Genomic DNA, 14,906 nt, shown 5'->3' with positions numbered 1-14,906 from the left:
AAGGGAGACCTGAGATGAAGTTTATAAATGTTTGACTTATGTGACACATAATACTGGCCACAGAGCTAATAAGTAAATTATGGCATAGGTGTGACATTTGGGGATTATTTTTTTGAGAAATGAGGAAAACTGAAAACGAACACTTTTTGTAGGTCCTAGAACTGAATGTGTTTGCTTTCCTGTATTTACAGAAATTATGGTTTTAAACCAAGAAGAGAAAATGGAAATTCCAATACCAATGAAGAACGAAAACCTGCCCTCTGATTCCAGCTCATCTGGCATCTCAGCAGCTGTCCCAGTGCCTCCCTGCCTCTCCACGGAAACCCCAGAGTCGCTGCTCAGCAAGGACCCTGTGGAAAGCCCAGCCAAAAAGCAACCCAAAAATAGAGTAAAATTGGCAGCCAACTTTTCCTTTGCACCTATAACCAAGCTTTGAGTCTCGTTTTGAACATAGAATTAGGATGGGAAAGCACTGTCTGATTCTGCACACAAAAGTGGGTTCAAAAAAACCTTTTCTGTTTTAATGAAGACCCCCTAGAAACCAGTTACTTCATCTTTAGACATATTCCATAATGTTTTGTTTCTCTTACATTGACACAGCTTTGAGCTGAATTTTTTCTTTCAGTTTTTCCCCCACTTATTTGGAAAAAAAAAAATTCTGTCATTTGTTAAAGAATCCTTAATATATTTTAACAAATTTTTGTTAGTTACTATGAAGTGTAATGGTGTTCTGTAAGAAGACAGCAGTGAGAACTCAGCAAGGAGGAAGTGGTTTTACTTCCATCAAGCCATGTCAGTGGTAAAATCTTACATGTAGCATAATATAGTCTCTAAGCCTTTGCTTACTGATGTTTTCAGACAGTATTAATCAAATGCATGAGGTGTCTTTGAAGCAAAGCCCGTTCTGTGATCCTGTGCAATCACAACACTGAAGGAGAATGGTGGGCGAGGCAGGAAGAATGTATTTTCTGGTTGGATGTGAAGGCTCCTGGCTTCCCTGTGACTTGTAAGCGTGCCTTGTTTTTTATTTAACTATGTCTGTAGTTGACAAATGTGGCTTCATCACAGATTTTTAAAAATGTTTCCACTTTGGGGTTCCATTTAGGAGCTTTCTAGAAAGTCAAGGATGTTTTAAGCTTCCCTTTTATGTTAAGTTCCAGTTTGATATGGGTTAGGTTAAGGAAAAGGAGATGGTCTTGGTGTCATGAATTTAAAGTCAGCATTTGAATTCCAACACACATTATTGTGTGTCGAGAGGCAATGTTGGGAAGAGAGTCTGATTTTCTAAAATATGCATCAAATGCATAAATTACAAATCAGAGCTGAGGAGGGAGGTGCTTTAACAGGAACGGTATCAATGCTCTTTCCACTAGGAAGAGACAGAAATTCTATCTATACATAGGAAGGCCAAGGTTGATCAACTTAACCTTGTATTCATAATTTTAAAGCTGGTTTTGGTAGCTGGGAAGCTTTGTGTGTGAGTATTTGTGTCTGTTAACTCAGTGTCTTTTAATAGTGTCTGCTTTTACTCTGTTACTTCTTGCTGTTGGAAGCATGTTTGGGTTTTTTTGTGGTGTCTGATGTTGGCATTTGGGAAAAGCCAGCTTTTGAGGGAGCACTGCCCTGTGGAATGACCTTCGCCTTGAGGTGGCTGAGGCATCCGGTGACAGGCAGCCTCTTACGCCTCCTGGAGAAACCTGACATTTACAATGGGTTGTATTTGTTGGGCAAAAAGGCGGATTCGTTCATAGAGCAGAAAAAACCTGTAGGCATAAGGTCTTCCACTAGTTAGATGGTTTCTTTTGGGGAAATGATTATATTTTGTAACTTCTAGAAAGCCAGAAAATGGGCTCTGATTTCATAGCCAGCATTTTGATAAAATGCCACAAAATAAGGGCTATTGAGAGATTTTTACAAGTAAGATTTTTTGTTCCCCAAATCTTTTAAATGAAGCCAGTGATTCCCAGTTCTCAGCACATGGCCCCAACCAAGATGGAACGGCCCTGGGAAAGCCTTCTAGGCATCATGGCACTCTTGAGTCCTCCCAAAGGCATTTCCTCTACCGACACAGTGTGACAGGAAGTAAAATGCAAAGGTGCACTTTTTTGTAAGAAGCTTTTAAACAGTGTGACAAAGTTGGTGTTGAGAACATCAGTGGCCTTATTCTGAGATTTCATAAGGCTGAGTTTGCACACGTGGACTTTAGTTTTGCTCGAAGGTAAAGAATGTGGACTTTAAAGATGTAAGAGGCACCATTACAAGTCACTAGGGACAGCCTCAAAGAGCAGCTTCTTTGGGCAACAGACAAAGAAGAGACTGGAGTTGTGCGCTGTGGTGTGGGTGTGGTTGAATTGTTCACTGGAGTCACCTGTCAGCCTGGGACGCGTGTGTGACTCCAACAATCGCTGTTTGAAGGTGTGAGAATACAGCGAAGCTCGTTGTGTTCGTAATGTACTCCACAATGGCCAGTCCAATTGCTATCTATTTTTTTTTAATCTAGAGGTTTAATTGAATGATGTGACAGAATGATGTATGAGAATTAAGACAACGAAATTCTTTATTTCTGGGTGGAAAGATGTACCAGATTAGATTTATCTGTTTAAAAAAAGACAAAAGTTATCATCAAAACCCCCTTTCCCATCTTGCACTGTTTGTTTTGGATTGAGCTTGGGGGAAGAGATGTTTTTCTTAACTGTCTACTTTGTTTGAACACTTTTTCTGTGGTTCAAGTGCTGTTTTGTGTGTTGGGACCAAACAGTTGTCAATAAACTTTAAAAGCAAGCATCAAATTTGAGTTTTGCAAGTGAGTGTTTTGTTTGTTTGAGGTGGGGGATTGTATACCAGTCCAGTTGTGTCAGCTTCTCATCCCTTCTGAGAATCTCTGAGATGGAAAACAAATTGGTCTGTCGTCTTAGAGCCTCTTTAAATTTGGCATCTGGCCCTGGCAGGTGACTGGACTATTGGCCCTTCATGGTCAGGACCCTCCAGGGTTTCCAGCCTCGCTCCAGCTCATAATTGTTTGGGGAAAATACAATAATCACAAATACCCTCCAGTTATAAAACTTGGGATAATTCCTAGGAACTCTCTCCCTGGGAAAGAAATCCATTTTGCAGGCCACCTTGGTTTTTGTCACTGCCAAGCGTGCTTTTTGAATAGCCTATTTGAAAGAGACTTCTTTCACAGATTCCATTGTGAAGCCCTTTTCCTGAGACCACTGTTACTCCCCACCCACTCTCCACTCCCGTCTCAGGATTTTGAAAGGACCCAGAAGAGACTTGAATGTTTGGGTAAATTGCTTCTTGATGAAGTGCAGTTTTTTTAAAGTTCAACATTAAAAGTCTCTTAAAAACCTCTGGCAATCCTTTCAAAACACCTTTCACGGTAGCCAGTTTTTGCCAGGAAACTTGAGCAGCCACTGTGCCCCTTTAGAGGGGGCAAGGGAATTTGGAAGGTCTAGACTGCAGGTTGAAACAGGGCATCACATTTATCTTTGTGCAATTCCCATCCGGTCTGGAGATGGCAGCCTAGCAGACGTGGTCAGAGTGAAAGCAGACCTGTCCACACAGAGGAGATGGATGTGACCTTCTAGGACCTGACTTCAGATGTGCAGTTGACCTGTGTGTTCCCTCTACCATGAGGAGCCTCGTGCTTTGGGACTTAGCTTCTCTGGTTTCTAGCTGCTTCATATGGGCAGAGTCCGAGTCCTCAGAAGCACCCCTGTCCCTCCTGCAGCAGGGACCTGCTCTAGTCCCCGTTCGCGGGTGGGGACAGGTCACATATTGGCTCTAGGGCTGGGGAGGAGCAGGAATCCTGGCTCTGCCCCATAAACCAGCAGTCAGCAAGGTCTCCGTCACTGCTTTGCTTGACCTCACGCCCTCCTGCATGGCTATACTGCAGGCTCGTACCGTCGCTGGCCAATCTCCCAGCTGCTAATGTGATTCTACAGCATCAGCCTGGTCTAACTAATGCCACTCTTGGGGGAGACATGCAGTGGAGACTGATCTAATTTGCTTGCGTGGATTAATACTTTCAAGGCTGAGTGTCGAGTCTCTCTCCCAGGAGAGTTCTAGTCTCTCCCTGGGAGGTAGGCAGCCCTGCGGGACAGCTTAGGTTGGAATGTGAGGAAACCTAGTCGCCTTTGGGATGCAGTTGGCAAATTATAGAACTGGTGGGAAAGCAGGCCCCTCAGTTTTCAGGTGTGTGGCACAAGATCAGAGATTGAGGGCCAGAACCTTCCTCAGCAAGATGAAGAGAAGGATTCACATGTCCTGGGAAGGAAGGATTTGGAAATGGGGAGAATTTAGGGTCCAGAGGAGGAAAGGAGAAGAAGCATCTGTAGTTGAAGCTAAAGACCTGGCCGCTGGGCCCCTCATCCCACATTGGTGAACCAGCTAGGGGCACTGCAGTGGTCAGGGTGGCCCTTCCATCTCTGCCCGAAAGCCTTCCCGATGCGGGGCCTGGTGTGAGAGAACCCCGACCCTGCTCCCACCCCTTCTCCCTCGCAGACCTGAGTCACAGTGAGTGCAGACAGACCCACCCACAGGCTGTAGGGGCGCAGCCCTCGGTGTTAGCTGAGCCTAGTGTGTCTGGGCCAGACATGGAATCAGGAAAGAAGTTTCGGAAAAGAAAGCTCTGTTCTGAAGTGGAATCCCTGTTTCGTTTCTGTACGTGGGGAGACCAGTGATGTTTTGCACGTGGACTCTGAGGCTTGGCCTCTGCTGACCCTCCCGCATCTCCCCCCACCCCAGCCCCCCCGAGGGCCCTGGGTTCTGCTGGCTGTCAGCTGGAAGCCACCTGCAGACCCTGGAGGCTGCCTACAGTTCCCGGCCACTTGGGCTTCCTCAGAATGGCAGCTCAGTTCATCAAGCCAGCAAGGAGAATTTCCAGTCCTCTAAGAGGGAGGCTTGTGTAATGTAACCTAATCAAAGAAATGACTTCCCATCACCTTTGCCAACTTCCATTAGTTAGAAGCAACTCCTAGTTTCAGCAGATGAATTTACATGGATGATACGTAAATTTATCCGTATTGATGAATTTGAGTGAGTGACTGACATCAGAGGCCTAAGACATCCCGTTTCCAGCTCCTGGTGCGGGAGGAAAGGGATCCCTGGGCTGGGCTCAACCTTCTGAGGGTCAACAACCAAGCTTCAAAGCTGCAAGGCCTTAAAGACTGACCAACCCAACCACTCTCCACCCCCATGGTGAGGTTACAGATGGGGACAGTGAAGCTGGAGAGGGTGAGCCATTGCCCAAGCCACTCTGTGGCACAGCTGGGCTGGAGTTCCTGTCTACACAGCTCCGAAGTCTAGTCTTTCTGGAGCCAGTGGGTACCAGGCCCTGAGCCAGTTGTGGGGCCCCCAGTGAGTAAGACACAGGCCTCCACCATAGCAGCAGGACTCAGGGCTCAGACAGGGAGACCAGAGAGGGAGTCAGGATCACCAGGAAAACATGTTTAAGATGCAGATTGTCGGCTAAAACTGAGATAGGCTGGGACCTGGGACCCTCCACAGGAGTGCTTGTTCCTGCCCCTGGACAAATGTCTCCTTGAGCGACAGATACAAAGAAACTATACAAGGGACTAAAAATAACTGCATGCATGCGCAGTTGGAGCAATGATGAACAATAAGATACAAAATGGCCACAAGCGAACTGCCACTTGTGATGTGCCAGGAGCAAAAGCAGGGTACTGTACATGATTCCTGTACACAGCACCACCGAGGGGGTGGGCAGGCCACCTAAGCCACCCTTCCAGTGGACCCACCAATCTGCCCCCAACCTCACCCTATTGAAGGAACCAGCTTGCCAGCCCTTGGAAAGCGAGCAAGGGCACCTGTTTCTTGTTTTCGTTCCCTTGTGCTTGCAGCATGAGTCCCAGTAAAGCCTTGCCTGAATTTCTCGTCTGGCCTCTTATCAATTTCTATTGATTAAAGAGTTCAAGGGCCCAGGTCAGCAAAAAAAACCACCGGCCTAGGCTCTTCAAAGCTGTCAGGGTCATGAAAGACAAAATGATTGAAGGTTAAAGAGACGGGGCAACACATAGCACACTTGTTCCTGGACCAGATTCTGTATAGCAGAGGAGGAGAATAATGGAAAATATTGGGACAATCAATAAAATGTAAATGCTAGATCATAGTGTCATGTCGCTGGGCTTTGCAAATTGTTCTGTAATAGGAAAGAGAACCCTTGTTCTTTAATACGCGCTGAAGGATTTAAGGGTGAAGCAACATCATGTCTGCAGCTAAAGTCATTCTTGGAAAAAAACAAGCACGTAGAGAAAGGGAGTGATGAAGCAGACATAGCAAAACGCTAGCAATCACTGAATCTGAGTCAAAGGGTGTACAGGGATTCTTTGTACTGTTTTAAAGACAACTTCTATAAATTCAAAATTATTTCAAAATAGGGGAGTTCCCTGGTGGCCTAGTGACTAGGATTCTGGGCTTTCACTGCCGTGGCCCAGGTTCAATCCCTGGTCAGGGAACTGAGATCCTGCAAGCCGCGCGGCATGGCCAAAAAAAAAATTTCAAAATAAAAAATTATCTTAATATTGTCGAATAGGCTCCCAGGCCTCTGGGGGTTGAGGACTGAAAGTGGGGCCCATAGGCTCGGAGCTGGCTGGCCCAGGGCCACGCTTTGTTCGAAGACTAAAGCCACAGAAATGCTTCCTCTGGGGTTTCTTCTCTCCAAATGCATAGATTGTGGTTCTCATGGGTAAACAGTTGCTCTTCGAACCTGAACAAACAGCTCTTCGGTAAAGCAAGTCAAGAGCATGCTAGAGGCCCATGGGGGACTGACAGTCCCAGAACCACTGCATTTCTTTCAGGCCTGAGCTGCCCACGGGGCTAGGCCGGATGTCAGAGAGAGAAGGGGACACAGAGAACTGAGTCAGCCCAAGGGCTCTGAGTTCTGTCTTGGCTTCAGCAAGCTCGCTGGTGACCTTAACAAACCCCTTCCCTGCTCTGAAAGCCTGTTTGTTATTCTCCTTTTTTTTGTTTTGGCTGCGTTGCGCGGCATGTGGCATGTGGGATCTTATTTCCCCCACTAGGGATTGAACCCGCACCCCCTGCAGTGGAAGCGCGGAGTCTTAACCACTGCGCGGCCAGGGAAGTCCTGTTTCTTAGTAAAAGGCAGCAGACACTTGTTTTTAACTTCCCAGCATCTCTTCTCTCCTCTTCTGGCACAACTGGGCTGACATCACACTCTGTCCCCAGAGTCAGCCTTTGGACCCCAGCTTGGCTGAGAGAGATCTGCACCCCATGGTCCAGCAAGTGACTCGGGGCTGGGCATGTGACCCTAGCCAGGCCTGGGAGACTCCAGGCTGGCATTCTTGTTGAAATCTCTGGATTGTTCCTCCAGAAGGCCCAGGGAATGGAAGCCAGGAGCTATAGCTGGAGCCATACAAGGACAAAGCCGGCACGAGGGAGGTGGGATGGAGAGGTAGCAAAACATGGAAAACAGGCCCAGGTGACATCGTTTGAATCCCTGGACCTGCTGGTACCCTAGACCTCGGACATCCCAGCCCAGGAGCCAGGAAGTGCCCTTATGTTTTTGCCTGTTTGGCTTCAGTTTGGGTCTTTTACAGCCAAAAAGATCTGTTAAAAACAAGTCAACAGGCACTAAATGGAGTCACTTATGCTAAGCCTCATGTCACCAAAACAAGACTTCACTACAGTTTCAGCCCTAACCAGTTGATTAGGAATCGTCATCTGCCTGATGGCCCCCTGTCATCCCCTAAAGGAAAGCGACCTTGCCATAATCTCCCTGCTGTTTGGTCTGGGGTAACTTCCTTGTCCTGTTCCCTTCTGCCTATAAAAGTCTCATTTTGTACAGTCCCTCAGAGTGTCTTTCTATCTGCTAGTTTAGATGCCACCTGATTCACTGAATAAAGCCAATAAGATCTTTAAAGTTTATTTAGTTGAATTTTTTTTCTTAAACAAATCCCAATGCAGAGAGTTCTAGTTCCACACGGGGTACGGAGGGGGGCACTGAGACGTTCCTGCAGCCCAGGAGAGCCCTCTGGGTGGGTGGCTCCCTGCCCACACGCTACCCCCCACTCCTCCTCCAGCTCCTCTCCCTGCCACGTCTTGTTGCTGAGATGTGTCCTCCCTCAGGACAAGTCCCTCTGAAACAGGAGGAAAGGGGGCAAGGCACAACCTTTATAATAGTGACAGAGCCCAAGGATACGACATAAACTGATTAGAACCAAATAGGTCCAAGATGGAGGATAAGTCGACTTCCACTAGACTTTAAGCCTCCTGGTAACACATCAGCAAGCTAAATGACACACCCACAGCTGCCATAACAGTTCCAAGGCCAGACCATAAAGGTCAAAACGTGGGCGGTGGCCCAATTTCGGGAAATCCCCGCCCCTTCCTGAAATAGCTGGAATACTCCTCCCACTCATTAGCCTATGAAATTACCCACTGCTATAAAAACTGACAACCCCATCCCTGGTGCCTTTCTCACCTTCTGAGATGGCCCACACTCTGTCTGTGGAGTGTGTTTCTCTCTAAGTAAATCCACTTCTTACCTATCACTTTGTCTCTCACTGAATTCTTTCTGCCACGAGACACCGAGAATCTGAGCTTCATTAAGTCCTGAGACTGGGTGTGTGACCTCAGTTAAAATATTGTGGGTTCAAGTCCCAATCTGGGTTTTGGCTGGCTTCCAGCCCCGGCCCGTGGGTCCAAGTCCCGATCTGAGTTGCACAGTTTCACCTGCACCCCAGACTCCATTAGCCGCCCCCTCCCATGTTCCCACAGCCTCTGTGCTCACCCCATGCTAGTGTGACAGAGGAAGCCCACAATTCTTCATGACAAACCAAACCTGATGCTGGGGCTTTTCCTGCGAGAGGAACCATGAGGCACGTGTATCTTATCAGGAGAGAAATGAATCATCTTTGTGGGTGGGACATGAGCCTGGAGCTGGCTGGCAGCACAGCTGAGGCTTCTCTGGAAATGCAAAGGGATGCAAGTTGAGGTCAGTGGCGAAGGCTGGAGGGAGCTGAATTGTTCGAAGAAAGTGAAAGGGAAATTGCTGGTGGAGAGGCCTGGGGATGGGGTGAGCAAGAGGGTGGCTGGTGGCAGAGCTGATGGAAATGGGAATCAAAGAGTCCAGCATCACCGGTTTGTGGGGCTGTGATGCAAACCCCCTCCCACTCCCATAATCCTTCTGGAAGGTCGGGAGACCTTGAGCAGCATGGTTTTGAAACCGAGAAGGACCCTGTGGGGCTTCTGGGCATGGAAGTCTTTCTGTCCCCTGTTTCTTGTTTGTAGGGAATAGACCCCAGCCTCCATGACCTTCCCTGAGTTCCAAAGGGCAGATTCGAACAGTTGCTAATCAAGGGAGGAACAGCCAGGAAACCACCTGAGGCAAGATTAAAGGGACCAGAGAAGCTCATCAAGATTAGGAGACCCACCACCTGAGACAAGATTAAGGGAGTGCCAGCCCTGCACACACCCTAATGTTGTCAGCAACCCCACCCTTGAACTATTGCTATAAAACTCATCAAATCCTCCTGGGTTGAGACACACAATTTTGAGAGGCACGAGCCTGCCGTGTCCCCCTTTTCCTGGCAAAGCAATAAAGCTATTTTTTTCTACTTCACCCAAAACTCTGTCTCCATGGTTCGATTTGGCACCAGTGCACAGAGGCTGAGATTTCAGCATCAGTTTCTGGGGCTGAGTTCCACGTGGACTTGGCAGAAGTAGAGGGAGGGGAAGGGTGTGGGGAGGACATGAGGGCTGTAGAGAGTGGATGGGGGTGCAGTCAGGGCCAGGTGTGACTGTGGAACTATATGCCCAGGATGGTGCAGACACTGGGGAAGCACGTGGAACGGGCCTTGGCCAACATTTAGGTTACAGCCACTTTTGTCATATGGCAGCGTGTCCACGGCTCTGCTCACTATTAGCTTCACGAGGGCAGGACCCGGGTTGGGCTCGCTCACCCTGCATCCGCAGCCTCCAGCCCTCCAAGAACCACGGGCAGGTTTGGGCAGCCTTTCTGTTTTTCCAGCTTCCTACATGCAGATGTAGGCAGTAATAATCCACTTCGCCTGTGCCTTGCTCTAACCCCTCCCATGCACTGTCTCATTTACCCCCACCCACCCCCGTGGTTCTCTCCATTTCACAGATCTGGACACCTAGGCCCAGAGAGGTGAAGGAACCCCCCCAGGCTTACACAGGGAGTGGTCGACCTTAACCCCGGCAGGCTGACACCAAGCCGGAGCCCTTCCTCACTTTCTAGCTTCCCTTCCCTGCGGCTAATCCCGCTGGGCAGTTGATGCTGGTCTCCCTCCCTAGAACGTAAGGTACCCGAAGGCAGGACTGTCCCGCTCTGGTTCATCGCTGTGTTCCCTGGTACCTGCCAAGGGAGGCATTCTCGAGACACATGTAGGGAAAAGTGACTGGACATGTGCTCCTCAAACCAGCTTTCCTGAGAGTCTCGCCCCAGCCCCTGATGGCCTCCCAGCTGTCCTGAGTCTTGGCTGGTGGCCTTGGGCACGTTGTAACTGCTTCTTCTCAAGCTGCAGATGAGCTGAGTTTTTGAGCCCCTGCAGCCCAGGGCTGTCCAGCCAGCACGGAATGGAAAGGTTCATAAGAGCCTCTGTGGCTGCTGGCATGGCCATGAGTCACCTCTAATTGAGCACAGCTCAACAGGGAGTGGGGTGGTGATGCTGCTGGGATTAGAAATGAGAAATAAACACCTGGCCCTGGCTCTCACCCCAGCTCTCAGACTCGAGTCCTGGTGCTCTACCACTTACATGCTGTGTGACCTTGGGCTAGTCACTTCCCCTCTCTGAGCCTCAGTTCCCCATCTGCCACATAGGAGTGATGAGCCCTCCCTCCAGTGGGATAGAGTGTAAGGGATCACTCCCTGCCAGATGCATCTGGCTCCCACACCAGCGCCTTGCTAAAATTCTCGCAAGCCAATCCTGTTGCAAAGTCCTGTAGGGCCTTTTCATAAAATTCTTATAGGTGCATGACCTCTGGGTCAAGTTGGATGCTGCAGCACACACCCTCCTTGACATCGCCTGGTGTTCCTTCTTCCTTCCCAGCTGCTCCTACTCAGTCTGTTCCCTTAAACGTTGGTGTGATCAAGGGTCTGAAGCTGGAGGAGCAGTGAGGAAGGAGGTGGGAGAGACACGCAGGGGCTAGATTGAGTAAGGCTTTGAAAACCAGGTCCAAGCCCCAAGACTACAAGGATGGAGGGGAAGGTGCAGGAGAGTTTTAAACTGGGAAGCAACACACCCGGATAGATTTGCACTTTAAGGAGGCCATTTTGGCTTCAAAGTGGTGCACAGGTAGATCAGAGAAAGGCTGGCAGGGAATCTGAGAAGTTCTTGGCACGAGAATAACGTGTGAAGGTCCAGGAGAGGTGCCAACAGAGAGCATGGCCAGAAGAACCAAAAACGCAAAGAAGCTTTCTGCAGCCCCAGTTCAAAGAGGGATCCAAGCAAGCAGGGGGGATGAGACTGAGACAGAGGGAAGGGGGCATGGCACAACCTTTAAAAGAATGACAGGGCCACTGAGAATACAACATAAACTGGTTAGAACCAATGAGGCCCACGATGGCAGAAGACCTGACTTCCAGTGGACCTTGAGCCTCATCGTATGCTCATTACATTAGCGTATGATAAATGATACACCCACAGGCACCATGACAGTTCCAAGGCCAAACATAAGAGGCCAAAAAGTGGGTGGTGGCCCAATTCCTGGAAAACCCTGTCCCTTTCCCCCGAAATCATTGGAATAATCCTCTCACTTATTAGCCTATGAAATTACGCAGCCCACAAAAACTAACCACCCCATATTTTGGGGCCTGTCGCCTTCTGAGGTGGCCCACACTCTGTCTACGGAGTGTGTATGTCCCTAAATAAACCAGCTTTCCCACTTAGTTCTCAGGGCAGAACTACCTGCTTGTATCCCTCCCAGGCATCCTATGTGAATAAATCTACTTCTTGCCTATCACTCTGCCTCTTGCTGAATTCCTTCTGCGCTGAGACATAAAGAACCTGAGCTTCAGTAAGTCCTGACACCAGGTGAGTGATTCTAACTAAAAGACAGTAGGTTTGAGTCCCAGCCCATGGATTCAAGTCCCAATCTGAGTTTTGGCTGGATTCGAATCCCATCTAAGGTGCGATTGGGTTCGTGTCCCAATCTGAGACCAGGTGTGTAGTTTCAGGAGCCTCAAGGGAAGAAGGAATAGAGGGTTGTTTGTTAGTGGGAGGGATTTGCTTAAACACTGATGGGGAGAGGAAGGACAGTTGAGGCTACAGGAGGGGGCCGGGGGTGGGGGAGAATGAATGGCCATCCCACCACTAACTGCCCATGGCACCTTGGACCACTTCCTCATCTACAGAGTGGAAGTAATACAGTAAGAAGATAGGGCTAGGGAGTCCCCAGAGAAAGAGAACCAGGCATGGCTTTCTTGACATAAGAGAACCCATTTTGGCCTAAGCCATTTGGTGATCTAAGCCTGGCCACGATTCTTGCCCTTGAACAGGTCCCAGTCATCAATGATCTTAAGGGGACAAAAGAAGACAGGAACAGAGAAAAGACAGTCAAACAATAGTGCAGTGATAAAGCGGAGTCCTAGTGCCTCCTCAAGGGCTATACATCACGATCTGATACAGTGCTTGAGTTCTGCAGGAACTAAGGACCCCACCCAGGTGGAGGATGGAATGATGAGGTTGACCCTCCTGACTTCAGTCAACTAAGGCTTGGACTCTGTCGACCTTGGGCCCAATTCTATGCTGAATTCTCCTCTGCTCAAGCCCCTTCATGAATATGCATGTACCTTTAGCTTAAAACCTCCCCAATTTTGCTGTTGGGGAGGCACTGCTTTGGGAAAGATCCCTGATATTCCCCTTACTTGCTGCGAGTAGTAATAAATCCTTCCTTCTCCTGATCTTTGGCTTGGTTGTGTCTATTGGCTCAACACCCACCAAGAGGCAAACCCAGTTTTCGGGTATCAATAATAGGATCTGCCTTGTGGGGTTGACGTGAAGAACAGAAAAGAAAATGTGCGTACATGTTCAGTGCACAGCGATAGGCTTTCAATAAATGTTTCTCCAGTTATCATCATGTTCCCTCCCAACCAACTTCCAAAAGGAGTAAGTCTGGGGGTGTGGGACCCCGAGGCCTGCAAGGTTTCCCAGCTTTGCAGGCAGCCCTGGTGATCTGGGAGCACCTTGAATAATTACTTTCTTCTGCTCTTCTGTGAAAACCTCAATAAATGGTGGTTTATTGGCTTTAAAAAAATCAATAGGAATGGTAGGACCATAAGTTACGATGTTCCCCAGAGCTCAGTGGGTGTACTAGAGGCAGGATTTTTATGAGGGTTTTTGATTTTTTTTTAGCTTGTTGGAGCAGTGAGTGACTGCTGTCTAATTGGTCTGAGGTCAGGCCTTCCAGACACACGTTTTCCACCAGGAAGGGAGTGTGGCGGGCCCTTTGCAGCCTGAGTTTTTATTGCAAGAGTGGGAAGAATCTGCATAGTCAGGTTAAATAGTGTCACCCTGAAACCGAGCAGGACCCCATGGGGCTCCTGGGCATGGAAGCCTTTCTGTCTCCTGTTTCTTGTTTGTAGGGAATAAACCCCAGCCTCCATGACCTTCCCTGAGTTCCAAAGGGCAGATTTGAACAGTTGCTAATCAGGGAAGGGAGGGGACGCAGAGACAGGGTAGGAGCAGTAAAGAAACAATAGTGCAGCCTTGGGGAAGGGTCCTGGTTCTGCCTCAAGGGATACACATATCTTTGAGCTCTTTACAGAACTAAAACCCCCAATAAATGGAAGATGTTGTCATTCTTTATTCCAGAGAAGACCACCTGAGGCCAGATTAAAGGAACCAGAGAAGCTCATCAAGAGATTACCTGAGACCAAATTAAAGGAGTGCAGGCCCTGCACACACCCTAATTTTATCAGCAACCCTACCCTAAACCATTGCTATAAAACTCCTTACCAAATTCTCCTGGGTTGTGACACAGTTTTTGAGGGCAGGAGCCCACTGCATCCCCCTTTGCCTGGCAAAGCAATAAAGCTATTCTTTTCTACTTTACCTAAAACTCTCTCTGAGATTTGATTCAGCACCAGTGCCTAGAGGCCGAGTTTTCAGCACCACTCCTTCCCCCAAATTCATGTCTACTTGCCATCTCAGAATGTGACCTTATTTGCAAATAGGGTCTTTGCAGAAGTTGTTACGGTAAGAATCAAGATCTGTCATCCCAGATTTAGGGTGGGCCTTAAATCCAATGACTGGTGTCCTTATAAAAAGAGAGGACCAGCGACACAGACAGAGGAGACCACGTGAAGATGGAGGTAGAGATTGGTGCAATAACAGATTGCCAGGGGCTGCCAGGAGCTGGAACAGGCAAGGAAGCATTCTTCCCTAGAGCCTTCAGGGGGAACACTGCCCTGAGGACACTGACTTCTAGCCTCCAGAACTGTGAGAGGATCAATTTCTGTTGTTTAAAGTACGCTGGTTGAGGGAATATGTTATGGAAGCCCTAGGAAGCTCATGCAGCCTGGCTTCATGCTTGGTCTAGGGCGGTGCCCTCTGAGGCCAGATGGTGGCCCTGGCAGTGGCCTGAGGGAGCCTCTTCAGCTTCCTAATGGCAGGAAGTGTTGTGTGGGCCGAAGCTTGGACTGAAGCAGAAGCACATCAGTGACAGAGCGGGAGGGGCTGATGGTGCACTGCCCACCAGGAGGGGCCATCAAACTCAGAGGTATTTTGTGTCAACTCCAAAGCTGCTGTGACTAGAGAGACCTTCAGGTTAACTTTTGATTTAGAAATATTTTTTTAAAATGTGACCCATTTAAATTAGAACCTTACTTCTAGGAGTTTGTCTTAAGGAAAAATCAGAAATTCAGATGAAGCTTTGTCCCCCCCAGATGTTTATCCTGACAT

General features: G+C 48.5%; 2 protein-coding genes across 8 annotated transcripts in view; one reads left to right on the top strand and one right to left on the bottom strand.

Moving 5' to 3' along the window:
* MARF1 (meiosis regulator and mRNA stability factor 1) overlaps positions 1-2,789 on the top strand; it is a 40,383-nt gene extending 37,594 nt beyond the window's left edge. For all 6 annotated transcript variants that reach the window (XM_033428740.2, XM_004270154.4, XM_033428738.2 and 3 more), the window contains one exon: positions 192-2,789. In XM_033428740.2, coding sequence (XP_033284631.1) covers positions 192-436 — 245 coding nt within the window. In that variant the 3' untranslated portion in view covers positions 437-2,789. The remainder of the gene's footprint in view (positions 1-191) is intronic.
* Positions 1-14,906, bottom strand: part of BMERB1 (bMERB domain containing 1) — a 171,236-nt gene that overhangs the window by 1,524 nt on the left and 154,806 nt on the right. The gene's annotated exons all lie outside the window — the stretch shown is intronic.

Source organism: Orcinus orca, chromosome 16 (assembly GCF_937001465.1).
Source record: "Orcinus orca chromosome 16, mOrcOrc1.1, whole genome shotgun sequence".
Lineage (NCBI taxonomy): Eukaryota > Metazoa > Chordata > Mammalia > Artiodactyla > Delphinidae > Orcinus > Orcinus orca.
This window is presented reverse-complemented; position numbering and strand designations above follow the sequence as displayed.